Source organism: Hyaena hyaena, unplaced genomic scaffold, assembly GCF_003009895.1.
Source record: "Hyaena hyaena isolate Hyena2069 unplaced genomic scaffold, ASM300989v1 scaffold_174, whole genome shotgun sequence".
In the NCBI taxonomy this organism is placed as follows: Eukaryota; Metazoa; Chordata; class Mammalia; order Carnivora; family Hyaenidae; genus Hyaena; species Hyaena hyaena.
Window position 1 is genome coordinate 2,028,281 of NW_024080806.1, and position 25,539 is coordinate 2,053,819.

The 25,539-nt window shown below is 48.7% G+C and overlaps 2 protein-coding genes across 2 annotated transcripts in view; one reads left to right on the forward strand and one right to left on the reverse strand.

Moving 5' to 3' along the window:
- Positions 1–12,777, forward strand: part of TASOR2 (transcription activation suppressor family member 2) — a 110,496-nt gene extending 97,719 nt beyond the window's left edge. Inside the window, exons 23-27 of the mRNA XM_039240397.1 lie at positions 7,203–7,328; positions 8,043–8,196; positions 9,084–9,189; positions 11,046–11,227; positions 11,612–12,777. Coding sequence (XP_039096328.1) covers positions 7,203–7,328; positions 8,043–8,196; positions 9,084–9,189; positions 11,046–11,227; positions 11,612–11,730 — 687 coding nt within the window. The 3' untranslated portion in view covers positions 11,731–12,777. The remainder of the gene's footprint in view (positions 1–7,202; positions 7,329–8,042; positions 8,197–9,083; positions 9,190–11,045; positions 11,228–11,611) is intronic.
- Positions 12,778–13,482: 705 nt separating this feature from the next.
- Positions 13,483–25,539, reverse strand: part of GDI2 (GDP dissociation inhibitor 2) — a 31,393-nt gene continuing 19,336 nt past the window's right edge. Inside the window, exons 5-11 of the mRNA XM_039240383.1 lie at positions 22,766–22,964; positions 22,395–22,526; positions 17,426–17,525; positions 16,152–16,323; positions 14,760–14,904; positions 14,532–14,586; positions 13,483–14,439 (exon numbers count right to left, since the gene is read on the reverse strand). Of these exons, the coding sequence (XP_039096314.1) occupies positions 14,293–14,439; positions 14,532–14,586; positions 14,760–14,904; positions 16,152–16,323; positions 17,426–17,525; positions 22,395–22,526; positions 22,766–22,964 (950 nt within the window). The 3' untranslated portion in view covers positions 13,483–14,292. The remainder of the gene's footprint in view (positions 14,440–14,531; positions 14,587–14,759; positions 14,905–16,151; positions 16,324–17,425; positions 17,526–22,394; positions 22,527–22,765; positions 22,965–25,539) is intronic.

A 25,539-nucleotide genomic window follows, 5' to 3' on the forward strand; every position in this document is an offset into this window, starting at 1 on the left:
AGAAATCAGGACATGAAGGGGCCTCACTGCTCAGTCTTTACTGCATCTGCCACTCGTGCTCCATCTGAACGTTCCATCATGTTCCAGAATTAATGCAGTGACTGATTTTCACACCAAAGAATTACCACCGCTTATTTTCATACCAAAAATACTACCTTTCAGATGTGAGCACAGACCTATTCCAGAGGGAAAATTTGGACTTAAAAGAAAGTAAATACCTATGTTCCTCCATTAATTGAGGGGGATCTCTTTTGGTTTGGGAAGTTTTTGTTTTTTAATTTTTTTATGATTATTTTTATTTTTGAGACAAAGACAGAGACACAGCACCAGTGGGGAGGAGCAGAGAGAGGGGGAGTCACAGATTCCAAAGCAGGCTCAAACTGAGATCATGACCTGAACTGAAGTCAGATGCTTAACCGACTGAGCCACCTAGACACCCCTGTTTTTTAATGTTTATTTTTGAGAGAACAGAAGATGGTGAGGGGCAGTGAGAGACAGGGACAGAGGATTCGAAGCAGGCTCTGCACTGTCAGCCCAGAGCTCGACTTGAGGTTTAAGCTCGTGAACCATGACATCAGGACCTGAGCCCAAGTCTGACTGACACTCAACTGACTGAGACATCCAGGTGCCCCTGGGACGTATTTTGTAAGCATTAGGATGACCGATGTTCTAATGAGAACATGGTCAGTAAGTTTGAATGCTGTAACCACGGTGAGGGTCTAAGGCCGTGGGAGCTAGAGTCTGTCTGAACTCACTGTTAGCTTCCTCATTCTACCCTCACAGGTCGCTTCTTTTCTGTTTGGGGAAAAGACTTTTCTCTTTAACTTTTAAAATGTAATTTCAAATTTACGCAAAGGTGACAGAAATGGTACCCTTCCCCTAGACACCCCACTGTTAACATTGCTGGACCATTTGAAAACATGTCACACACATGGTGTCCCACTGCCCCTGAATGCTAGGTGTGTGTCCCCTTCCGAGTGGGAGGTAGAGGTGATGCCAGGGAGGCCCTTGCGGGTGTCCACGCTGTGTGCCCGTCCACTCCACAGACCCGCCACCGGTCCAGCATCACGAGTCACCTTTGCTGTCATGTCTTGTTCGGTTTCCATCAATCTTAAGTAGTTCCTGTCATTTCTTACCTTTTGTGACCTTGACAGCCTTGAAGACTGCAGGCCAGTTAGGTTGGTTTCCTGTTGTTTCCTTGTGATTTATGCATTTTAGGCAAAAGTACCCACATACTGGTGATCCCTGTGTGCCATGTAGGGAGGCCCACCTCGTGAGTTTTCCCTGTTTCTCTGTATTCATTTTTGTCACTTGGTTAGGATGGTTTCTGCCGGGTTTCTCCAGTGTAAAGTTCATAATGTGCTGTAATTATCGATGAGTGGGGAGATAGGATAGAACATAGAAACCTCTGAGGCCTGATCAGACTCTCACTCTCCAGGTGTACTCTTGGCTGGTGCCGCCTGCCTGGACAGTCACTACTCTGATGCTTGCCAGTGACGGCTCGAGTTCCTCCTTCCTTGCATGTTAACCAGCGGGCGTTCCGCTCTAGTGCACAACCTTCCCCCCTCTCCCACGTGGACCCGCCTTCTTCCACATTACTTTCCTTAGAGTTAGCATCCAGTCCTCGTTCTTTTTTTCATTATAAGTGTTCCTTTTGATCCCCATCCTGCTCACCCACCTCCCGGTAACTGTGAGCTGTCTGTGGTTAAGAGTCTGTTTCCTGGTTTGTGTGTGGGTCTTTCTTTTTTTTTTTTCTTCTTCCTTTGCTCATTTGTTTTTTATTTTTCATTTATTTTTGAGAGAGAGACAGAGCAGGAGCAGGGGAGGGGCAGAGAGGGAGGGAGACACAGAATTCGAAGCAGGCTCCAGGCTCCAAGCTGTCAGCACAGAGCCTGATGCGGGGCTTGAACCCACGAACCAGGAGAACATGACCTGAGCCAAATTCGGACGCTCAGCTGACTGAGCCCCAGGCACCCCTTTGCTCATTTGTTTCTTAAATTCCACATATGAGTAAGATCCTATGATATTTGTCTTTTACTGACTGACTTCGCTTAGCATTCTAGTCTCAAGCTCCATCCACACCACTGCAAATGGCCAGATTTCATTCTTTTTTATGGCTGAGTAATATCCCTGTGTACACACACACACACACACACACACACACACACACACACACACCATCTTCTTTATCCATTCATCTGTTGATGGACCCTTAGGCTGCTTCCATAGTTTGGTTACTATTGTGAATAATGCTGCAGTAAACATAAGGGCGCATGTATCCCTTTAGATTAGTGCTCTTGTTATTTGAGGGGTAAATACCCACTAGTGGAGTTACTAGATCATATGGAATGGAATCTATTTTTAACTTTTTGGGGACCCTCCGCATTGTTTTCCAGAGTGGCTGCAACCAGTTTGCATTCCCACCCACAGTGCACAAAGGGTCCCCTTTCCCCACTTCCTTGTCAGCATCTGTCGTTCTTGTCATTTAGATGCTAGCCCTTCTCACAGGCATGAGGTGGTACCTCATTGTGGTTTCGATTTGCATTTGCCTAGTGATGAGTGATGTTGAGCATCTTTTTGTGTGTCGGCTGTCTGCATGTTGGTTGTCTTTGGAAGAATGTTCTCATATTCTGCCCATTTTTAATTGGATTTGGTTTTTGGGTATTGAGTTTTAGAAGTTCTTTACATGTTGTGGGTAGTAACCCTTTATCAGATATGTCATTTGGAAATATCTTCTCCCATTCTGTAGGCTGCCTTTTAGTTTTGTTGTTTCCTTCACTATGCAGAAGATTTTTATCTTTTTTAAAATTTTTTTTTTTAATTTTAGAGAGAGCATGAGTAGGGAAGGGGAGAGAGAGGAAGAGGGAGAGAGGGAGGGAAGGAGGGAAAGTCTTAAGCAGGCTCTACATTCAGCACAGAGCCTGATGTGTGGGGCTCGATCCCACAACCCTGGGATCATGCCCTGAGCCGAACTCAAGAGTCAGATTGTCAACAGACTGAGCCACCCAGGTCCCAGAAGCTTTTTATCTTGATGAGGTCTCAGTAGTTCATTTTTGCTTTTGTCTCCCATGCCTGAGGACACATATCTAAAGAGAAGTTGCTGTGGCCATTCTCAGATTATTGCCTGTGTTCTCTGTAGGAGTTTTATCATTTTAAGCCCCACATTTACATCTTTAATCCATTTTGGGTTGAATTTTGTGTATGGTGTAAGAAAGTGGTCCAGTTTTCCCAACACCATTTGTTTGAAGAGACTTTTTTCCATTGAATATTAGCTCCTGCTTTGTCGAAGATTAATGGACCATATAATTGTTGGTTCATTTCTGGGTTTTCTGTTTTGTTCTCTTTTTATGCCAATACCATACTGTTTTAATTTCTTCTGTTCTGTAACGTAACTTGAAATCCAGAACTGTGATGCTTCCAGATTTGTCTTTTCCAAGATCACTTTGGCTATTCGAGGCCTTTCGTGGTTCCATACAGATTTTAGGATTGTTTATTCTAGTTCTCTGAAAACTGCTGTTGCTATTTTGATAGGGATTGCATTAAATGTGTACATGGCTTTGGGTAGTGTGGACATTTGAATAGTATTTGTTTTGGTCCTTCGTTATTTATGGTCGTGCTCAGATTGTCCCAGACCCGGCCAGTGAGAGTCCTTTTAAGCTGGCTTCTGTGTCCTTGGATCCATTCTTCCTTTGTGGCACAGCTTGATGTCACAGGTTACTTCATAGATTCCTTGCCCCCCCCCCCCCCAAGAGCCCCCGCCCTCACAGCCGTTTCTCCAGGAAGCAGGGATCCTTTTGAGTGAAGAGTAGCATTTGGGATCAGCATCTGGGCACTGGGTGGGCTCAGCGCCTCTGGGCGTCACCGCCTCCAGGCCTTCCCAGCAGAGCCGGGGAACGCGCACGTCTGTGTGGAAGAGCTGAAGCAGGTGTGGCCCCCTCCCCGGCTCCAGCCCCGGCGCAGCAGGCTTATCCCAGCCACTGGTGCCACGGGGGCGGCTCTCCCCACGTGGCAGGGAGCCGGCTCCCGTCACCCCACGTGTATCCGCCACCAGCCTGCAACCACGCTCCTGGGCCACGGCTCGCCCCTGCACACCCGGCCTCCTCCTCCCAGCCTGGGGCACCAACTGGAGCTGGTGCCTTGGCCCTCCCCCAGCGGGAGCCTTTTCGGGAATGACTGTCCTCAGTGTGCATTCTAGAATCCCAGCGTGCATTCTAGAATCCCAGCGTGCAAGCGGAGGGGGAATGTTGCCAACATGACGGCCCCCAGGATGGCGCAGGTACTCAGACGTTGTTCTGAGGACAGTTGGCCTGGTCAGGAAGTCAGGACCTTTCCCTCAAGGAAGCGACAGCAGCCTGGTATACGCGGTGTGGGCAGCTGGACTGAGCAGTGTTGGGTTCTCAGTGACCAGCCGGATTTGTCTCAGAGGTCACTCGGGTCCGCACTTCTGGTGCCCAGGGTACCTGTCACGTGGTGGCAGCTGGGAAGCTCGCACGTGGTGAATTATGAAGTGACCTCAGACCTCTGAAGAAGCGTGCGGCCGTCCTGCCAGGCCTCTAGGGGACCAGGCCCCGCGGGGACACGACCACTGGCGGCTCCCCACTCGCCCCCTCTCCTCAGGCCCATGGGAAGCTGGCGGCACAGGGCTGTCACGTTTCACATCTGGAGCTGCATCTGGAGGTGTGGACGAGGGCCGGGTCGGGAAGGCCCACGAGGGCGCTGAGCACCGGGGTCACCGGGGAGGCCGTGGCACCGCTTTGCAAGTAAATAATGTGGTGTGTGTGTTTCCGAGAGAGAGCTCTGCTGTCCCGCTGTCGCGGGAGTTGGGGGGGGGGGGCTGCTGGAGGCGAGCTGGACGGCAGGCCTCAGGGAGAGCCTAGAGGCAAACATACCTTTTACAAGTGACTTTCATTTAGTTAAAATGCGTAACTTTTTTTTTGGCCATCAAGGGTCCTTTTCCGAGGTTCCAACAGATTGCTCTTCCCAGCCCCTTCTGTCAGTGTCTGTTCTAACTCCCATGCTGCTGTGGTAAGCAGTGTAGTTGAAAAAATAAAGCTTTAAATGGCCTTGCAGACTTTTTGAAGGTGCTTGGCCTCCACAAGTGACCTAAAAATTGTTGTATACCTTGAATTAATTTTGTTTGGGGCTGATTATATATACTGTACCTAGATGTGCGCCGCAGTAAGTCCGGGATCCACTCACATGGCATCACAGCCATGCCCCACAGTGAGCAAAACCCTTGATTTCTTTTTGCTTCCATCTTCTCGAGAGCAACAGAGCCATTCACGCCCTTGACAGAGCACAGGTTTTCACGCGGGAGAGAAATCATAGCCATGGTCAGTTTCCTTCTAGCAAAAGTACTTGCTTGTTTCGATAGTAAACATTGTGTTTGCTGATATTTTTTTCATGTGGCCCCTGTTTACAACAGAAAATAACAAATTTTGTGCAAATGTAAAACTAATCTCTAAGGAGAAGGTGGACACATTATAAACTTGAGAATAAAGTACTATCAAGGTAACCTAGGGGCGCCTGGGTGGCTCAGTAGGTTAAGCATCTGACTTCAGCTCAGGTCATGATCTCACCCTTCGTGGGTTTAAGCCCTGCATCAGGCTTTCTGTTGTCAGCACAGAGCCTGCTTCGGATCCTCTGTCCCCCTCTCTCTGCCCCTCCCCTGCTGGTTCTCTAAAAAAAAAAAAATTTTTTTTTTTTTTTTTTGAAAGAGGTACATGGGTGGCTCAGTAGGTTAAGCATCCAACTTTGGCTCAGGTCGTGATCTCCTGGTTCGTGAGTTTGAGCCCCATATCAGGTCTGTGCTGACAGCTCTGAGCCTGGAGCCTGCTTCAGATTCTGTGTCTCCCTCTCTCTCTCTCTCCCCCTCTCCCTCTCTCTCCAAAATTAATAAACACTAAAAAAATTCTTAAAAAGATAATCTAGAGCAAAATGTTTCTTAAAACTCAGAAAGCTATTCCAGATAATTTTTCTGCCCTGGAGACTCCTAAGGCATTCAGGGTGCTGGGTGTCAGGCCCCATTTATCTGTAAGGTGAGGAACATCCGAGAGGCCCTTTATTACGGTTGAAATTTGGAGTGCGTGACAGAATGGCCAGGAACTCCACAGGACATGATGAAAATGTTGAATATCCCAGAAAATGTATTTATTTGACTGGTTTATTAGTAAAATAAGTTAGAGCTGAAGATTCACATTTAGATGTTTTAGTGGCCTCTCTGAAAAGAAATCTCATCCGCAGGAGTTTCTTTCAAAATACATTTGCTGTGCATTCTGAGTTAAGAATTGAAATGGTCAAAATTTGAGTTGTTTTGGGATCCAGGGGCAGTTGATACCGTATTTTTACAAAGGGCAGGACCAGAGATGGTAAGACACAGCTTTCTGGGGTGCAGTGGAAACCTCCAGAAACAGTGTCAGCGTCACAGAGGAGAATAGGGTGAAGGGATACCCTGCAGTTAGGCCTGTGCCCACAGCATCTGTGACTGAGTAAATCACATGGCAGCAGCGCCTGGTGACCCGAGGTTCAGTCCACCTACCACCCACTGCCACCCCCTCCCCCACCCCGCTACCACCCCAGCACCTCCCCCACCACCCGCCACGCCCAGGGCTCACTCCACAGCCATTAATGCCAGTCCAAGTGATGCTTAGGAGTCAGGGGTACTGTTTCCAAAAGTTCTAGAAACGTTTTGACTGGCAGTGGCATTTTTAGAGTAAGTATCTACATTCTCCCAGGTAATTGCCTCAGAGCAGGTGAGAGTCCTGGACATGTATGTCTGATGCGGGCTCCTTGATGGACATGAAAGGTCTATTATAAAATTTGTGGGGCGCCTGGGTGACTCAGTTGACTGTCCAACTCTTGATTTTGGCTCAGGTCATGATCCCAAGGTCGTGGGATTGAGCTCATCAGGCTGCAGGTTGCGCTGCATGTGGAGCCTGCTTAAGATTCTCTCTCCCTCCCTCTCTCCCACAACTATCAAAAAAATTAAACAAAACCAAGAAACTTGTAAGTTCAGTTAGTGGCCTCCAGGAGCCATGTTTTAGATGCAGAAGCTCATTTAGAAGTGAGACAAAGTGCCATTCCTGTGCCTCATTAGGGTGCAGTTTAACAGACAGGATGTGCTTTTTGCTGCACGTAGTGAGCTGTAGAAGTAATTCTGTGCAAATACCCTTCATCGTAATGCTTGCTTGTAAATCTTTCAGGCTCTTCTGAAGAAAGGAGGCCACACGGAAATTGAACCTCAGCATTTCTGTCAAGCTTTTCCCAGAGAGAACGATACACTCGTGGTCGTCATCAGAAACGAAGATATAGCATCACGTTTGCATCAGGTATGTTTGGTGATCTCTGTCTTACAAAGATGTGCGTTCTGGGCATTTTCCGTTGTTTTCTAATTATCAGACTCCTCTCCATTCTTCGGGAAGAAGCTAACTTTACTGCTGAGTCCAGGCGGGACGCTGATGGGGCCGTGGCTGCACGTGGGCCGGGTCCTCCCCGAGGCACGTCTAGCGCCCTGTGTCTGAGCTGAGACTCTCGTAGGAACTGGGGCGGAAGCACGGAAGGGGGGGCGCGGGGACGCTTTCTCAGCTCACATACCAACCCACGTCTCTTCGTGCCTCACGGCAGTCAGTCTTCCTTTAAAAGGACTTCGTGAAAGTGTTCTTAGCGCTTTGCTGTGAGATTTACGTGTCGTTTGCATCTGACTGCCCGTCCCAAGACCGCCGGGCGGTCGGGGGCGGCCCGGGAAGCGGAGACCAGGATGTCGCGAGCCTGTCGCTTTACGGGGCTGCTTCACTGCTTTACAGGGCCCCGGGCCTCCCCGTCGACCGCTTTGCGCAGGACGGGCCGGAATGAGTGTGTGGTGGGAATGGTGAACGGAGTCGGGAGTGCTTTCGAGAGGCGCTCCCGTGCATGGACAGGGCTTTCTGCACGTTCCCGGGCGGGCATCCCGGGGGAGGCATTACCACCTGTCCCTGAACTCGAACCCCCTGGATGGAGCACCGAAGTGACCCAGCCAACCTGTCTCCCGGGACCCTGTCTGCTAGATTCCCTGCTTGCTGAGGCTGAAGCGCTCGCCCGGCGTCCTCTTCGCCGGCGTGGACGGCCCCGACGACGTCCCCGCCTGCAGCTACCAGGAGCTCTTCCACGCGGGGGGCTTCGTGGTGTCAGACGACAAGCTCCTAGAAGCCGCAACAGTAGGTAGGCCTTCTGTCTCCTTCCTCGTTCCTTTTTCCAAAAGGCAGGCAGGTCCGGCTCTCTCCACCCAGTGACGCAGCCGTACTTCATCAGAAGGAAAGTAGCCACTCGGGATCGGTCGCCACCCCTTGAGGCCCGAGTTTGGGCCACATGCGGTGCTGTGCGCTTCCCCACGTGGGGTCGCTGGGTCCCCTCCGCAGCGAGCGTGCTCCCAGCCTCCCTGGTTCTGGCGTGACATGCCCGCCAGCCTGCTTCTCGGCCCTTCCTGTCGCTGCGGCCGCGGGGCCGTTCACACTGGACTCGCTGTAACGGCCCCATCCGCACGCCCCCCCCGCGGCTTCTGTTGCTTCACCCCTGCCGTCTTGTTGATGTTCGGGAAGTCAACCAAGTGGCTCTGAACAGTCGTCTTAAGCATGTGCCAAACACTCCCAGTTCCCTTCTCTCTGGGCACGGGCTGGGCACGGATGGAGGGCAGGAGCCGGCAGGCTTTCAGGTGTGGTCAGAACCCGCCCGAACCGGTGGCACCGAGACCTCCCAGGCGCCCCTTGCGGCCAGGAGTGGGGGGGTGGGGTGCGGGGGAGGGTCACCTCCACAGGTGTGAGTTCCGCACAGGAACCGGACTTGGAAAGTAGCCTTAGGGTTGCTGTTTGGGAACCCAGCCCCGTCTTCCTCTGGTGCAGTGGGTGCTCCCGCCGGTGCCGTCCGCATGGCCGGACGCTCCTGCCGTGGCCGAGGGACCACCACAGGCCGCCGCGTCCTAGCCTCAGGAGGTGGCGGTGGAGGGGGGAGAGGTGGTGCGCTGAGGCCCGGGGGTTCCGGTGGGAACCGTCGCTGGGCTCCGCCTGCGTGAGCCGGGAGCCCGACCAGGCCTGTTGCCTCCCGCGCTGTAGTTCAGCTGAAGGACGTCGTCAAAACCCTGGAGAAGCTGAACGGCAGCGGGAGGTGGAAGTGGCTGCTTCACCACCGGGAGAGTAAGAAGCTGAAAGAAGACGTCAGGTGAGGCCTGTGCGTGGGGGGTGGGGGCGACGTCTGTGTCCGGGGTTCCCGATCCCGCGGCCCCTGCACGCCTGGCTGCCACCTTCAGCTCCCTGGGGCGGAGCTTTCGGGGAAGGCAGCGGGGGTGGGGCCGCCGTCTGGAGTGTGAGGCCCACGCTCAGGGCCAGCGGGGGGTCAGGTGTGCGAGTCTGGAAGGTGCGGGGAGCGAAGGCCAGGCTCCACCCCGTGAATGGAGGGGAAAGAGCCCGAGCCTGGGCTTGCGGCCGCAGGGCTTTGTCGGGTGTGTATGCGGGTGTTGCTTCCAGTGGCACCATGTAGGCCGCGATGCATCCTCAATTAAATCTTACCCCGAAACGAGACTGGAAGCGGGCGGGCCTCTTCAGACGTGCAGCTGCTGAGAGCTGCGGCGTGGGGGAGGCAGGAGCGGACACGAGGGTCTGGCGTCGGGAGGGGGCCCCCCCGGCCCCCCCGGGCCCCCCCCCTCCCGTTCGAGGGCCAGCGCGGCGCTGGCGGGTGGCCGGTGAAGACTCGCCTCGGGGATGCAGCTGTGGAAGCACAGTGGGGTGAGGACAGAGCAGATCCGGGTCACACAGGCAGTTGTGAAGCTGGGCACTGAGCCCAGAGTGCCCATGTCTAAAATGACCACGTCTCCCTGCACTGTGTTCTCCTGTGCAGGACAGACATGGGTGTATAACCGCACACGCGAGAGATCTGGAAAGGGACGCGGCCCGGAACAGGGGTCCCGGACGGGCTCATACCTAGGAGTAGGTGCAAGAGGGGAAAAGTGAGGCAGGAGGTCCAAGTGGACCCCAGAGCTGCTGCTGTCAAGGAAGGGGTGCAGGCCCCGAGGAGCTGGCGAGCACAGAGGCTGTGGCCAGGATCCCGAGGAGGTGGTGACCGGGCACGTCAGAGGAAAGGGTCAAGTGCAGGAAAGTTCCGAGGGGCCACCGCACACCTGGTCAGCTGGCAGGGATAAGCGCCCTCCCGTTCGTGGGACTTTGGGTAAACGGACGCTCGTCACTGGCGCTGTGCTGTGCCCTTCAGGTGGTCCCGTCGCACATGGGGCAGAACCCTCACTGTGTCCTTTGCAGGAATTCACGTAAAACTAAAACCCAAAAACCCCTGGGTTTTAACGTTTGTAGCCCTGGGTGATTATCGGCAACTGCGAACCAGCCGCCCGGCCGTCTCGCGGCGGCGAACGGGAGGCTCCTGGAGCGTCCGCGGGAATGTGTGTCTGCGAAGGGCGGAGCCTGGGAGCAGGTGCGGGATTGTGGCCGCGATCGATCGTGCTGGTCCCTGGAGGTGTGGGGACACGTGGGGCCCCGCCCGCAGGAGAGAGGGGCCGGTGACGGGCTGGGAGAGCAGACCGAGGGGTGTTTCTGAGTTAAACGTCTGCCCCCAGAAGACGAAGAATAGACCGGTGGTAGTTACAGGATTTAAAGAGAGCGGAGAAGTGGAGAAAATCCCTGCTGCTCCCTGAGGGTAAGCACGCGGGTGTTTGTCTCACGAGCCGTGCGGGGCCCGCAGAGCAAGCTCTGGAAGCGCCGCTGGGCCCGCCCCGCAGTGTCGTCGGAAGGCGCGGTAGGGGAGCGTGTGGACGTGCCCTGCTTGCCGCGAGGCCCGTGCTTCCTGGGCGCCCAGGACGCCGGCTTGTCAGGTGCCCCGCGGCAAAGAAGGGAGGAGGCCGAGGGCACGTCCGGAGGCCTCCGTGCCCTCACGGACGCGGTCAGAGGAAGTGCAGCGAAGGCACGGGGCGTGGGAATCAAAGAGCTAAGAGTTCAGAGGTGGTGAAGAGGCACCTTCGGCAGCAGGTTGACAGGGAATCCGCATTTGGTTACCGCCTGTGTCCATTCCAGAGTGGATTCGGTTGCGCGGAAGAAGAATTTAATACTGAAATCCTGTCAGAGTGCCCGCCTCATCGAACTGCTTCATTACCACCACTGTGACTCTCGATCGCCAACGAAAGCAGAACATTTGAAATGTCTGCTCAACCTGCAAGTTCAGCACGTGCACGCCAGGTTCGCGGTCTTCCTCACAGGTACACTCAGTGGCCCCCGGTGTCCGTTCTGCCGGCTCTGGAAGGGTCCAGGGGCGGTCATCAAGGTGCCGTTCGGGATCTGCGCCCACGCACGGGGCCGCCGCGGGCTGGCTGGCTGGCGGTCCTCCGCGACACGGGTCTCCTGGCACCTCCAGGCTTATGTGATTGGTCACCCAGCTGTCAGGGCCACAGTCCCCTCTCAGTGGTGCTAGGGGCCCCTGCCTGCTCCCAGGACGTCATACCCTTTTCTCCCTGGAACCCTCCCCGCCACGGATTAAGTGGTTCCATAAAAATTGTGTTTTAAATAAAAGGGGTTGTGATGCTTAAAAAGTATATGTATAAATGGGCTTTTTCACCAGAAAAGGCTATTTTTTCTTTTTACAGAAAAGCCTACCATCTCCAGAGAAGTCTTCGAAGACAGCGGCATCCTTGTTACAGATATAAATAACTTTATTGAAAACATACAAAAAATAGCAGCTCCGTTTAAGAGTAGCTATTGGTAAGAACAGTTGCCAGAACTCTCCTGTGGGAGCGGGACGGGACCCATACGGACTTTTCTGTGAGGAAGCCAGCTGTTTGAAAACTCCACTCTTTGGCATGTACATCATGCTATAAATTTTTAATTGGTATTCGGGATGGCAATGCTGTTGGTTCAGCATGAAGTGGAATTTTTGAAGGATCATCTCCTCTAGGGGCCTCCGTCTCCTCTAAACGATACACATTTTCACGTGCGGTTCATTTTGTTCCCAAGACAGAAGATACGGTGTTGAATCCTATTTACAAAACAGGTCTTGGTTATCGTGGTTTACTGTTTAAAAAGATGGAATGACCATTTTTGCGTGGACGCCCAGGACTCAGCTGCAGCTTGCTAGTACTTTCCTTTTACTTTGAAAACTTTTTAGATAAACAGCTTTCTCCTATTTGAACAGTCAATGTTCTACAACATGGGAGTGTTCCTCACTTCATTTCTTCACACTCTGCTCTATAATCTTGGACTTCATTCACACTGGGACAGCAGCTGTCTACCAGCTTTGGGATGTATGGTTAAATATTATTTTAAATTATTTTCATTTTATACAAAGAGCCTTCAAAGCTATTAATTAAGCTCAACGTTAAAAATAAGGACTTTTACAAACACGTTTACTTAGTTGTAGCAAAAAGAAGTCTATTTTAACCAATAGCTTTGTTTTTGCATGTCAGGGTCGGAGAGGCGCATGTAGTGCATGTTACAGCCCGTTTGAAAGGTTTTACCGCCCTTGTAAACGCTGGAATCTTGGTTTTATTTGCTGTTACTCTAGCAACACTACAGGAAGTTAAATGGGACAAATTTATGAATTGTCATTTTCCACATAGATTTTGTAAATGGTGCACTACAAAATCTACCCTCTGAGGAAGAAAATCATTTATTTATGGTATTAGAAATAATTTCTACAGTAATCTTTAAACTCAAAACCAAGCAAAAATGTTTGTAGAGATACATAGTATCCATTTGGAACAGAGGTTTTTCTAACCCATTTGTTTCATTTTTTAATAAAGACCACTAAAAATCGTTTCTGTGACTCCTTCTGTGGGGAACCTTCTGGCATTTTTAGGCCATTTAACAAATAGGACTTTGCTTCCACGTTTACCACTGGGCCCCCACCTGCTGGTGCAGCCCTCCCGCCGCGTAGGAAGGTGGGCTCCTAGAAACACCCGCTCACTGAGCCATCCAGTAAGGGGGCTGTAACCGTACTTGGTCCACTTGAGCCTTCAAATTGGGCCTCTACCTTGCTGGGAGAGGCCTCCCACAACCCGTTCCTAGAACTGCTTTTCCACTTAACTGAGCCGCAGGGTAAGTGTCCACCCTCCTCGTACCCACGGGCCTGGCATCCAGGTATGACAGGTGTTTATGACTGTGTCCAATGAGGAATGTGAAAATGGCCTCGCAGTCCTTCTGTGTGGTTCTAGCCCAGCGGGTCCCTCGCCTGCCCCACTGGCTCACGGCCTGAATCCCGGGTGGGGAAGGGCTCGCTGGGGTTTCAGACAATCTTTCCCTGTAGGGAGAGTGGTGGGTTCTCACCTGGGGTGATTCTGTGCCCCCCAGGAGGATGTGTCAAGAACGTAATTTAGGGTCTACTCACAGTGAGGCCAGAGGCATGTTTACCCATCGAACCCTGCGCGTGCCCCCAGCGTCCCCATCCGCGCAGCCGCACCACAGCCAGTACGAGACTCACTAGCTCTTGACGTTGGAACACAGACAGACCAACCGAGAAGGAACCGGTTTCCAGAGTTTGGCTTTATTTTGCAGCACAGAAATCATGTGGAGCCATCTGGAGACAGACATCATTGAAATGAAGGCTCTGTCAAATCAATACTGCATCGCAGCTTGGTCCGTCGAAGAAGCCACACCTGGGATACAAAAGAAGCTTCTACGTTTACCTGCTTTACGATAGGTTTCCTTCCCCTCTGCTCTCCTTAATTTTATCAGGTTAAAACACCACCGCACACGGGCTTCCTCCAAAAGGACTCTTATGGTCTGGACTTGTGTTAGAATTTCAGGCCCACGGATCCCCGCCTTGTGGCCGTGTTACGTGGGTGCTGTCATAATACTTGACAGGATACGAGATGTGAAGGTGTAGGGAGGACGTAGGGAGGCGGTCCCGAATTCTGGAATAGTCCATTTTGATTCTCCTTAATGTCAAGAGGACAGAAAGCAGGCCCACCACCAACCCGACTCTCGAGCAGCAGCGCGCCTGCAAAGGCTACACTGATTAAAAGATACAAATCCTGTATCAAGTGCTCTGTATCCGTATCACGAGGGTTTTTAAACGGATGCTTCACTAGGAGAAAAAAAAAAAGCCAGGATGGGTTAAACCGAACAGAATGTGGTCACCTGCCAACTGTGACAGCCACTCCGGGAAAACACGTGAATACATGATATTAGAAAGGGAGGAGCATGGACTGGTGCCGTGCTCCGCAATCTCCGTGGTGATTACAAAAGCAGGCCTTACAATATGGATTTCATACGGAACGCGTCATTTGCCAAAGGGAAGTCTGTCCTAACGAGATGATGAGATGTACTGCCGTTAGTCTTCCCCGTAGATGTCATTTTTCTTGCGCTTCATTTCCTCGAAGTCAAACTCGGATCCAGTCATCCTCTTATAGATGTCTTTAATGTCGTCACAAGTTGTCTCAAAGTGAGTCGTAGCGTCGTACGTGCGGGAAATAAAGATCTGTGAACAAAAATTACAGAGACCTGAGACGCTGCAGGGGTGTCTCCTGCTAAAGCCTGCGTAGAACACCCTTTTCGGAGCGCCACACTCACCTGGCTTTCTGTTCCCAAATCTTTTGGTACAAGGAGGTCGCTGATGCTGACAAATCTGGAGGGAAAGAGAACGGAGTCAGCGGGTGAGCGGACCCCAAGCCCACACTGCCAGCTCTGCCTGAAACTCAAAACCCAGCGGGGAGACCAGCCACCAGAGCCCTCCCCCGGCTGCCCACGCCCTGTGCAAATCTCAGTGTTGGACTGCAGCGAAATGAACATCTCACTCACTTCTGTTCAATCGGTTCCAAAAGCTCCAGAGCAGGTCTGATTTCTTTCTCCGGTTCCTTGGTCTCCACAGTCGTACTGACGATGGCGATGTACTTGCCCTGCGCCGCCACGTTGTGTGCGGAGGAGATCATGCAGACGTAGATATCTGGAAACAAGGAAAGGCACTCACTGCCGGGGCTTATAAACCTCAGCATGTGCGCTCCGGCTTCTCCTGTATCTCCTAGAGGTGTGTGTGAAAACTGCTTGGGACAGACCGAATCTTCTAGGCAAGCTGCGTCGTATGCAAAAGCCTGCAAGTTTCCAGCGACTTCTAGCCCGCTGGCGGGAAAGACACGTGGACCCATGAACCGCCAGGCTCAGGTTTCTTCTCCCAGCCCGGCTGCAGCCAAGTGCAGAGCCTGACAAACCTGCATTTATAAAGATACTGGTTTCTCACTTATTAAAATAACAAAACTGCAAATAAACATTAGCTATTCTTCCGTTAAGCGTCCAACTTCAGCTCAGGTCGTGATCTAGCAGTTTGTGAGTTCGAGCCCAGCGTGGTGCTCTGTGCTGACAGCTCGGAGCCTGCTTCAGGTTCTGTGTCTCCCCCTCTCTCTGCAACTCCTGCGCGCGCTCTCTGTAATAAACTCCTAGAATTCTACCTGTATCCCACTCAGTAACTACTCATTTTCCAATACAGAAAATCATGACTGAGCTCCTTCTGCTCTTTTGAGACTTTCACAGACCCTGTGACCTGCTTGGGCCCCTGAACATCCCTTGGTTCTGGTCACAACCCGTGATTCTGGTTGCTCCCGTGGAACAACAGCTCTTAATGGTGTGTTTAAAAGGTCATAACCTCTTTTAAGCTGAAGTTTCGATGAAGATAGTAAGACTTAGGGCTTCTATCGGGAAGGAAGATGGAAAAAGGCAGGGGATGAAAACAGCCGCAGAGCTTAGGAATTAACAATTTTAGAAGGGAGTCCTGATCTTCACCACGGAAAGTTGTTCCAGCACGCTGCTAAACTCGAGGATTCTGCTGACAATGATATAAAAACAATGTCATCAGTGCAAAAACACAGTGGCGTCAGGTCAGCTAATGACAGAAACCTCCACAGGCACATAATGTCTGAGCCGAGACACATGGACACCATGCTCCTCTAGTCCAGCCTCGATTCCTCATTCTGGACAAGCACACAGGTCCAAGCCGAGGCTCCGGGACTCGTGTGTGCCTTGCAGCGTGGTTTAGGATCTCTTTGAGCTAAAAGGGATCGATCAGGCCTTGTTTCTCCTATGTAACCTACAGTTTCTTCACTGTAAAGGAGCAAATAAAATTAGAAGCTTGGAGCAAAACATGAAGCAAATTATATGTAACAAAATTCTACGAGCAGCTGCTGGATCTTCAAAGCTCACCTGACTTCCGGTTGACTTGGTTCTGGGGAATGATGATCTGGCAGGAGTTGGCATCGTTGGTGTTCTTGATGGGGTGGCTGAGGATGCAGATCACTCGGATCACCTGGCCCACTTTTTCTACCCGGTCTTGGACGTAGCTGGGATCGCAGATGAGCTGCTTACAGCGAGCCACCTGTCATGGAACATCAAAGTCACATTAACATTTACGATGTTCGGTATCCACGATGTTTCTGATAGAACGTTGATGCCACTGTCCCTGCAGTGCAATCTCCGGCCCTCATAGGGTTCACTGTACACACAACAAAACTGGTTCTGCCAACAATCCCCACAAAGTCTCCTGGAACAGATCCGGGAATTCTAAGTCCTAGTCAAGCATTCGGAAGCCTGGTACAAGTTTCAGAACTGCGCAGGCCGGCTTCACATCCTGGCTGTAGCCAACCTCAAAGGGTTGTTGTTGGGTTAAAAAAAAAAAAAACTACCACAGGCTGTCATTATAGGGGACTGGGCCCGGTGAGAGGTACATGTTCTGTCATTTCCTGAGAGGGAGCAGCCCTGAGAAAGGAGGAGACCAAACTGCGCTAACAAGGACTCGGAGACACATGACTTCCCAGAACCTCCCACACTAAAAGCAAAAGACAGTTACCAAAGGTCTACAACGCTAACAGTTGGTCCAACGGCCAACCAGCGGGTGTAGATTATGTGGTCCTAACCCACGGGACACCGTCAGGGACTCCACAAAGTCACAGTTCTCACTACCTGTGAGAGCTGCCATTTCATGAAATACAAGAGATCCGGCTGGCGGGCCGCTGCGGCGGGAGGTGCGCTTCACCAGGGGTCACACGGGGTTAACTGCAGTTCAAATCTGAGAAACCCTGCACCCAACTGCACCGAGCCAGCCCCAAATTACATAATAAAACCCTCAGTATCCACCAAGCCCAAATTCAACCAATAAATTCTAAGCGGGAAGTGGTACAAATAACGCTAAATCTAAAGGAAAATTCAAGAGACAGGCACCAACCTACACTACATATACAGACTACCTACCACTTGGACTTCATCCTTAAGGTCTATTTCCATCTTAAGCACTAACCAACCCAATAGGAAATAGCTGGTTTTAAGCACTGCATCTTTAGTCCTCAGTCATTCATTACAGATGACAACTCGCCATAAAGCTTGTTCCACATGTAGCCTGGAACCTACATCAGCGTCCACACCGCATTGCGTTCAAGAACGTCTCCCTCACAACATATTTTTTAAATTGTAAAAGCTCTTACCTCTCCTTCAGATTTCACACCAATCACTTTTCCGTTCTGCACAATGATTTCCTCAATTGGCTTGTTGAGCATGTAGGTACCACCATAAATAGCGCTTAGCCTAAAAAAAGTTTGAAATTACAATAATATATAATTGTTTCCACGACTAAAGTCTCCTTTCTTAGATCTTTGAGTTATAAGGTCAATGTATATTTGCTCAATTTCCTTCTAAAAGGTGTTAGTTTAAAGTCATTAAGGCAACAATTATGAAATATAATCAAAACCATGAAGTCTCACATTCAGTTCTGAATGCCAAGTCCCTCTGAAGCGCTCATGCTAATCCTCCAAAACTGAACTAAACAAAACCAATCAGGAGGCTCTGGAGAGGGACTAAAAGCAGACAGACACTGGGGGACTTGAAGGGAAGGAAGTGAGGTCCTTTAGTGGTTTCTGAGGCTCCTCCCCGTCACGGTAAGGGAGCAGCTGGATCGAAGCAGAAAGCCTGCAGTCTTATCCATTCAGGTGCCACAGGGCAGAATCTGGGGCTGTCAAAGGAGAGGAAAGTTGTGGGAGGAAATCCACAAAAAGGCAAATCTATAAAATCTCTTCAAATCCTTAACTAACTCCAGAACTACTTGTACCTGACAGAGTCCAAGAAATCCAGCAAAAAGCAACAGCCAGAAGGCAAAAAGAGCAAAGATTACAACCGAGGGCCTTAAAGACAAATGGGCCTGAAGTCTGAAACTGCCACGTTAGAGAGCTATGTGCACACACGCCTTGAGCTTTCCACTGAAAGCCCAGGAGGATCACACCTTTTTGCACCAGAACTAAGGATTCAGCCAAAGACCAAAAAGAAAAAAGAAAGGAAAAAAAAAAACCCACCCTCCCCACCCGAGTGTCAAGTCAAACCTCCAGAAGTTCAAGATAACCGGTCAATAATTTAACTACCCACTTGAACAAAAATCAACACTCTTCAGAGAAAGAACCCAGCATCTCTACACTGTGCCAATCACTGTGTCCAGTATCCAGTCCAGTGTCACCAGGTGTGAAGAAACGAGGTGTGACCCAGAGTAAAGACTTCAGGAAAAGCAGTCAATACAAAGGATGGGATGCCCAGATTCCCGACACGTTAACATAAAGCAGGGGATTAATGGCCGCGGTTATAAATACACTCAAGGACAAACATCCTCATTCAAACACCTGTTCCAGAAGGTATAGTAGAGAGGCGCCTGGGTGGCTCAGTCGGTTATGTCTCCAACTCTTGATTTCAGTTCAGGACATGACCTCATGGTTTATGAGATCGAGTCCCTCACTGGGCTCTGTGCTGACAGTGCAGACCCTGTCTGCAGAGATTCATTCTCTCTCCCCCTCTTTCTATCTCTCCCCCACGTGTTCTCATTCTCGCTCGCTTGCTCTCTCTCTCTAAAAATAAACTTAAATTAGTATAAATGTATTCAGTAGGATCAAAATGAGTAAACAGAATCTCACAAAAAACTATACTCAAAAAACTAGAAACCCTACATGTAGAAAGTACAGTACCAGAAAAAAAAAGTTAAAACCTGACTGGGATCCATAGCTTTTTGGAAATAACAAAAAAGGGAGTCCGTGAACTTGAAGACAAATCAATAGGCGTTACTTAAATATGAAGCATGGAGAGAAAAAAAAAAAAAAGGCAAAGAACCCCAGGGGCCTGCGGAGTAACACGGAGCCTCTGACAAGTGCGGAAATGGGTGTCCCAGAAGGAGAGGAAATGGGATAAAACATCGGAAGAGGGCGATTTTAAAATTCCCAATTTCATATAAACGATTAACTTACACATCCAAGCAGTTCAACAAATCCCAAGCAAACCACATTCATGCGAATCCTAGCAAGACTGCCAAAACCTGGAGAGGATCCTGCAAGCAGCCAGGAGACACCCCCCCCCCCCCCAGAATTCCCCCCTCCCCCCACCACTGCACACGCAGAACAGGGCAGCCGCCTTCCCAGCAGGAAGAGCAGACACAGGGAGGGAGCCGCAGCTGTGCTGAAGGGAAAAAAAATCTCAAGCTGACAAATGTCCTTCAAAAAAGAAGGTGACAGAACACGTTTCAGGCTGGTAACAGCGGAGACCCCTCCCCAGCAGACCTGAAGCGACCAGAACGCCACAGAAGGGCTGGACAGAGGCCACCACGTGGAGACCAGGATTCACAAGAAAGAAGAGCAACAAAAAAGGTTACGTGGTAAAATGATTACTTTTCCTTCTCTCCATATTTTTAAACCGACTGTTCAGTGCAGAACTGACACTACCGCACTGTGGACTTCAGGAGGCAGACGTGAGTACACGCAACAAGAGCACAAAGGAGACCGACACAGGGAATAAAGGTGTGCAGAGTGGTTAGATTTTATGTCAAGCAGCACAGTATTAACTCCGAATAAACTGATAAAGGAAGCATATGATAATCTGCAGAACACTAAAAAGTAAAGACGCAGGGCTACAAAACCACTAAAGGAAATAATCTGGAATCATAAAAAATATTTGATGAATCCACAAAGAGAAAAGAACAAGAGGGGGAAAGATGGAAAGAGAAAAAGGAAACAAACAACCGACCTAATCCCAACCATATCAGTAATTAAATATATATGAACTGAACAATCCCATTAAAGGCCAAGGTTGTCAGACAGGATAAAAAAAGCAATATTCGACCATATGCTATTTATCAGAGACTCACTTAAGTATAAAAAGAAAGTCTGAAAGTAAAAGAATGGAGGAAAATGTAAACAGTAAGCAAGCTGGTAAGGTTGTGTTTAGTATCAGACAAATGGGAAACGAGTCTCTCCCTACTGAAGAGCTCTAACTGAAGTACGAACTGACAGCACTAAACTGAGAAACAGGTAAATCCGCTCTCCTGGTGGAAGACTCTCTCTCAGTAACAGAACTAGAAAAAGAACCTGTAAGAACACAAGTGGTGAACAACTCTACCAACTACCCTTACAGAGTACTGCGCCTGGTACGCAGGATGTATGTTCTTTTCAAGGCCGTACTCATTCACCAAAAGACATCATTTAAATTTGACCAGAATTGATGCTTTAATACCAAAGATTAAAATTTTACAAGTTTATTCTCTGATCATCACGGAACTGAATTAGATAGGAGTAGGAATACAATATTTAGGAAAATCTCAAAATATTTAACAAGTAAACACTACCCACTTCAAGTAACCCAAGGATCAAAGATGATGAAAAACAGGAAAGACAGGGTACCATACTGAATAATACATATTTGGAGAGAAATTTTAAATCCTTATATTATAGCAGGGAAGTGTAAAATCAATGATCTGTTTCCATTTTAAACAGCTAGAAGGGGGCACCTGGGTGGCTTCGTTCAGTTATGCATCTGACTCTTGGTTTTGGCTCATGTCATGATCTCACTGTTTGGGAGTTCTAACCCCATGTCAGGATCCATGCTCTGAGCACAGAGCCTGCTTGGGATTCTCCTCTCTCTCCCACTGTGCATGTGCATGCGCACGCTCGCGCTCTCTCTCTCTCTCTCTCTCTCAAAAATAAATAGATAAAAATTCAGGAACTCATTTGAAATGGTCAAATTTCTTGTAAAACACAACTGATGAAATCAGAAATGGACCATTTGGCCTAATTTTTAATTCCTGTGTTTACACACTTACACACACATGCAAATTAAATCCAATAATAAATTAAAAGAAAAATATATCATGAATTAAGTGTTGTTTATCTTGGGAATACAAGGTTGGTTTAATATCCAAAAAATCAATCTGTAGTTCACCATAATAACAGCATAAAAAGAAAACCTGTATTATTAATTCAATGTCAATACCCATTCATAATAAAACTCTCAACAAGCCAAGAATAAGAAGGAATTCCAAAGCCATCTATAAAAACCCTATAGAAAACACTTAATAATAAAGCAAGGATGTCCATTCTCACCAGCAAACAACTTGTTTATATTTATTTTGAGAGAGAGTGAGCGAGCGAGCACACGAGTAGGGGAGAAGGTGGGGTAGGGAGAACAAAATCCCAAGCATCTCAGTACTGACAGCGCAGTCTGACGTGGGGCTCAAACTCACAGATCGTGAGATCATGACCTGAGCAGAAATCAAGAGTCCTATGCTCTAAGTTTTTTTAATGTTTTATTTTTGACAGAGACAGCGTGAGCAGGGGAGGGTCAGAGAGAGAGGGAGACACAGAATCTGAAGCAGCTCCAGGCTCTGAGCTGTCAGCACAGAGCCCGACGTGGGCCACCCAGGTGCCCCAAGAGTCCTATGCTTACTTTGAGCCACCCAGGTATCCCATCAGCAAACAACTTTAAAATAAACTGGAAATAGGGGTGCCTGGGTGGCTCAGTCGGTTAAGCATCCAACTTCAGCTCAGGTCATGATCTCACGGTTCGTGAGTTCGAGCCCCACATCAGGTTCCGTGCTGACAGCTCAGAGCCTGGAGCCTGTTTCACATTCTGTGTCTCCTTCTCTCTCTGCCCCTCCCCTGCTTGTGCTCTCTCTCAAAAATAAGCATTAAAAAAATTTTTTTTAATAACAAAAAAATTAAAATAAAACTAACTAAAATACATGCCTCAACATAAATGAACCTCAAAAATATCATTAAGCAAAAGCCAAACACAAGCGAGTACTTAATTCTGTGACTCCCTTTATATGAACTTCCAGAACACGCACGAGTAGGGTGCAGGGACCGAGCACACGCGGCGTGGGGGTGGGGGTGGTCGTGAGGCAGTGCGGGGCGACTTCCAGACAAAAGGTTGTCTTCTCTTGCCTGCAGTGTTGCTTACACAGGACCAACAGTCAGCAGACTAAAATGTTTAATGTCGATTGCTCGCTTCACTGAGTATAAATTGAAAACAGCATCTCCTGGCGCCCAGAACTCTCTCACTTCATCACTTATAACCATAATGTCATGCACCCCACTGAAGAGGGGACCCAGAGTCACCGGAGTGTCCGCAAACAGGGCAGCGACAGGCACTCACCTGGCAAACCCCTGGGGCAGCTCTCCGAGGCCATAGAGTGGGTAAAGGTACGGGCTTTTGCCATATCTTGCCAGAGACTCGCTGTAAAGTTTAATCCTATTAATGGTTTCACAGCATGGTTGATCTAAATAGCTAGAATGAAGGAAATAAATATTAGAAAATAAATATTCAGGGTGTTTTTTCTGAAGTGATTTCATTCCACTACTTTTGTATTTTACCAGAAAGTTTCTATACCACAAATTTACAGCTGGAACCTTTCATAATATACAACACGGTTATCTTTTTTTGTTAGAATTTCCATTTCAGAGAACTGAGAAATTCAGTGACAGTTCCAAAAAAAAAAATACAAATCTAAAATCCAACAAACTTACTCATCGGTTCTGTAAAGTGCCAGGGCATGGCCGGTAAAATCTATGACATCCTGTCCCAAGTCAAATTTCTTGTACACATCCCGCATCACGGTCTTCATAGGATCGATGCCCTCAAAAGTTCTGGGATCTTTTTCATCAAAATTGGCAACATACACTAGGAATTTTCTGAAGCGACGTTTTTCAAACAGTCCCATTAAGCCTAAAGAATTTGTCAAAAAGCAAACGCTGGCATTAGGACACTGAGGAGGAGAGGGTGAGGGGTAAGTTTAAATGTGCCCTGTTCTTCTCTGAGGCTCTTCTACGGCAATATACGATTTAAGATACGGGAGTTTACACAGTATGGCTTCTACTTCCACTACACTCTTAAAATAAACCGACACAATTACAATAGATCAGTTATTAAGTCTTCAGTTACAAGTAATTATAACCTGTACACATTCAATCCACACAATTAATGTCTGATGGGAGCAAATGTAAGAGATGTCAACTTACTCGAATATTGGATTTACAATATATGAGGAAAAATGTTCAAGTGTATGATAAATGGATTAGGAAAAAAAATCTTTTTCCAAGATACTCAGTTTCCAAAATACCATGTGAATATCATTTCAAATACTGCAAATATTGTTTTACTTTTCTTCCTTCACGTTCACACAGGCTTATTTCCAAAAATTGCACTTATATCAAGACTTTTAAAATATAAAAAGTTACAATAGCCAGAATGGTTTTAGGACAATAAATACAAGCTCTGCAATTAGCTAACAGGTATAAGATTTGATCACAGAGATTTGGAAAATAATTGTTAAAATATCCATACTATCTAAAGTAATATCTACAGGGGCACCCGGGTGGCTTAGTCGGTTGAGCGTCCGACTTTCGCTTGGGTCATGATCTCGCGGTTCATGGTTTCGAGCCCCGCGTCGGGCTCTGTGCTGACTGCCAGCTCGGAGCCTGGAGCCTGTTTCAGAGTCTGTGTCTCCCTCTCTCTCTGACCCTCCCCTGCTTGCGCTGTCTCTCTCTCTCCTAGAAATAAAAAAATAAATAAATAAAAATAAAAGTAGTATCTACAAATTCAATGAAATCCCTATCAAAATTCCAGCAGCATTTTTCAGAGCTAGAATACTAAAATTTATACAGAACTACCAAAGACCCTGAATGGCCAAAGCAATCTTAAGGAAGAAGAACAAAGCTGATGGTAAATCCCAGATTTCAAGATTTACAACAAAACTATAATAATCAAACAGTACAGTACTGGCACAAAAAGATAGTAAGAGATCAGTGGAACAGGACAGAAAGCACAGAAATAAAGCCACACTTTTATGAAGAACTAATCTACGTCAACAGACGCAAGTATACCTAGCTGGGAAAAGACGGTGTAATGTCTTCACCAAATGGTACTGGGGAAACTGGATCACTTACACCATGCACAAACATAAACTCAAAATGGATCAAAGACCTAAACATGAGACAGGAAGCCCTAAAACTAGAAGGAAACATGTAGGCAGAAATTTCTGACTTTGCCCACAGCAACAGTTTTCTACATGTTGTACTCCAGCAAAATAAAAAAGCTTCTGCCCCACAAAAGAAACCATCAATGAAACAACGAGGCAACCTACTGAATGGGAGAAAAATATTTGCAAATGATGTATCTGATAAGGCGCTAATACCCAAAATACATAATGAACTTACACAACTCAACACCAGAAAAAAAAAAAAATCTGATAAAAAATGAGCAGAAAACCTGAATAGATCTTTTCCCATAAAGGACCTACAGGTGGCAAACACACAAGATGCCCAACATCAATAAGCGGCAGCGACACGCAAAGCAAAGCTGCACTGAGATCCTGCCGTTCGCAACCTCACGGGCGGACCTGGAGAGCCGGTCGCTAGTCAAGTCAGAGAAACAAGCCCCCGGTGACCTCCCTCATCTGTGGAACATAAAAAAAATAAATGACTTAACAAACTGACACAAACAAAACCAGAAACAGACCCACAAAACACGGAGGGCTATCAGGAGTGGAGGGACGGGAGACTGAGGAAAACGTGGGAAGGTGGCGGCAGCCAGCCAGGCTTGCGCTGGGGACAGACTCGTCACGCGGGTGAACGACACAGCGCGGGGAAGACGGTCCCCGGGGCGTGACACGCCGTGCGGGGAGCACAGCACAGACCCGTTGAGTCGCGATGCTGTACACCTACAACAACGATGGGTGACAACTCTACTTCAGTTAAAAAAGAATCTAACCACAGAACTTTTTAAAAAGTGAGAGCGGAATCAGTGCCAAAAGAGCGCTCCGTAGGCCCCGCACACGCACGGGACGCGGGGGTGGGGGGGCTGCGCGCCCGAACTCCGCGGCGGTAGCTGGGTCCCACGCCCACACGTCCCCTGCAGACGGCCACGGCCCTGAGAGCCCCTCGGCTCTGCCACAGTACAGGTGATCTGCTGATGTCAAAGGTGCTCTACAGAGAGAGGGGCGCCTGGGTGGCCCAGTCCATCGAGTGGCGGACTCTTGATTTTCAGCTCAGGTCATGGTCCCAGGGTCGAGCCCCGGCAGCAGGTCCCGCGCTGAGGCAAAACCCGCTTAAGATTTTCTCTCTCGCCCTCGGCCCTCTCCCCCTCTCATGCTCTCTAAAAAATTTTTAAAAATAATTTTTTTAAAAAAAGGTACTCTACATAGATAAGTCACTACAGTTAAGAGTGAGAATAAAGAATTTAACTATTTTTTTTTAACATTTATTCATTTTTGAGACAGAGTATGAGCAAGGAGGGGCAGAGA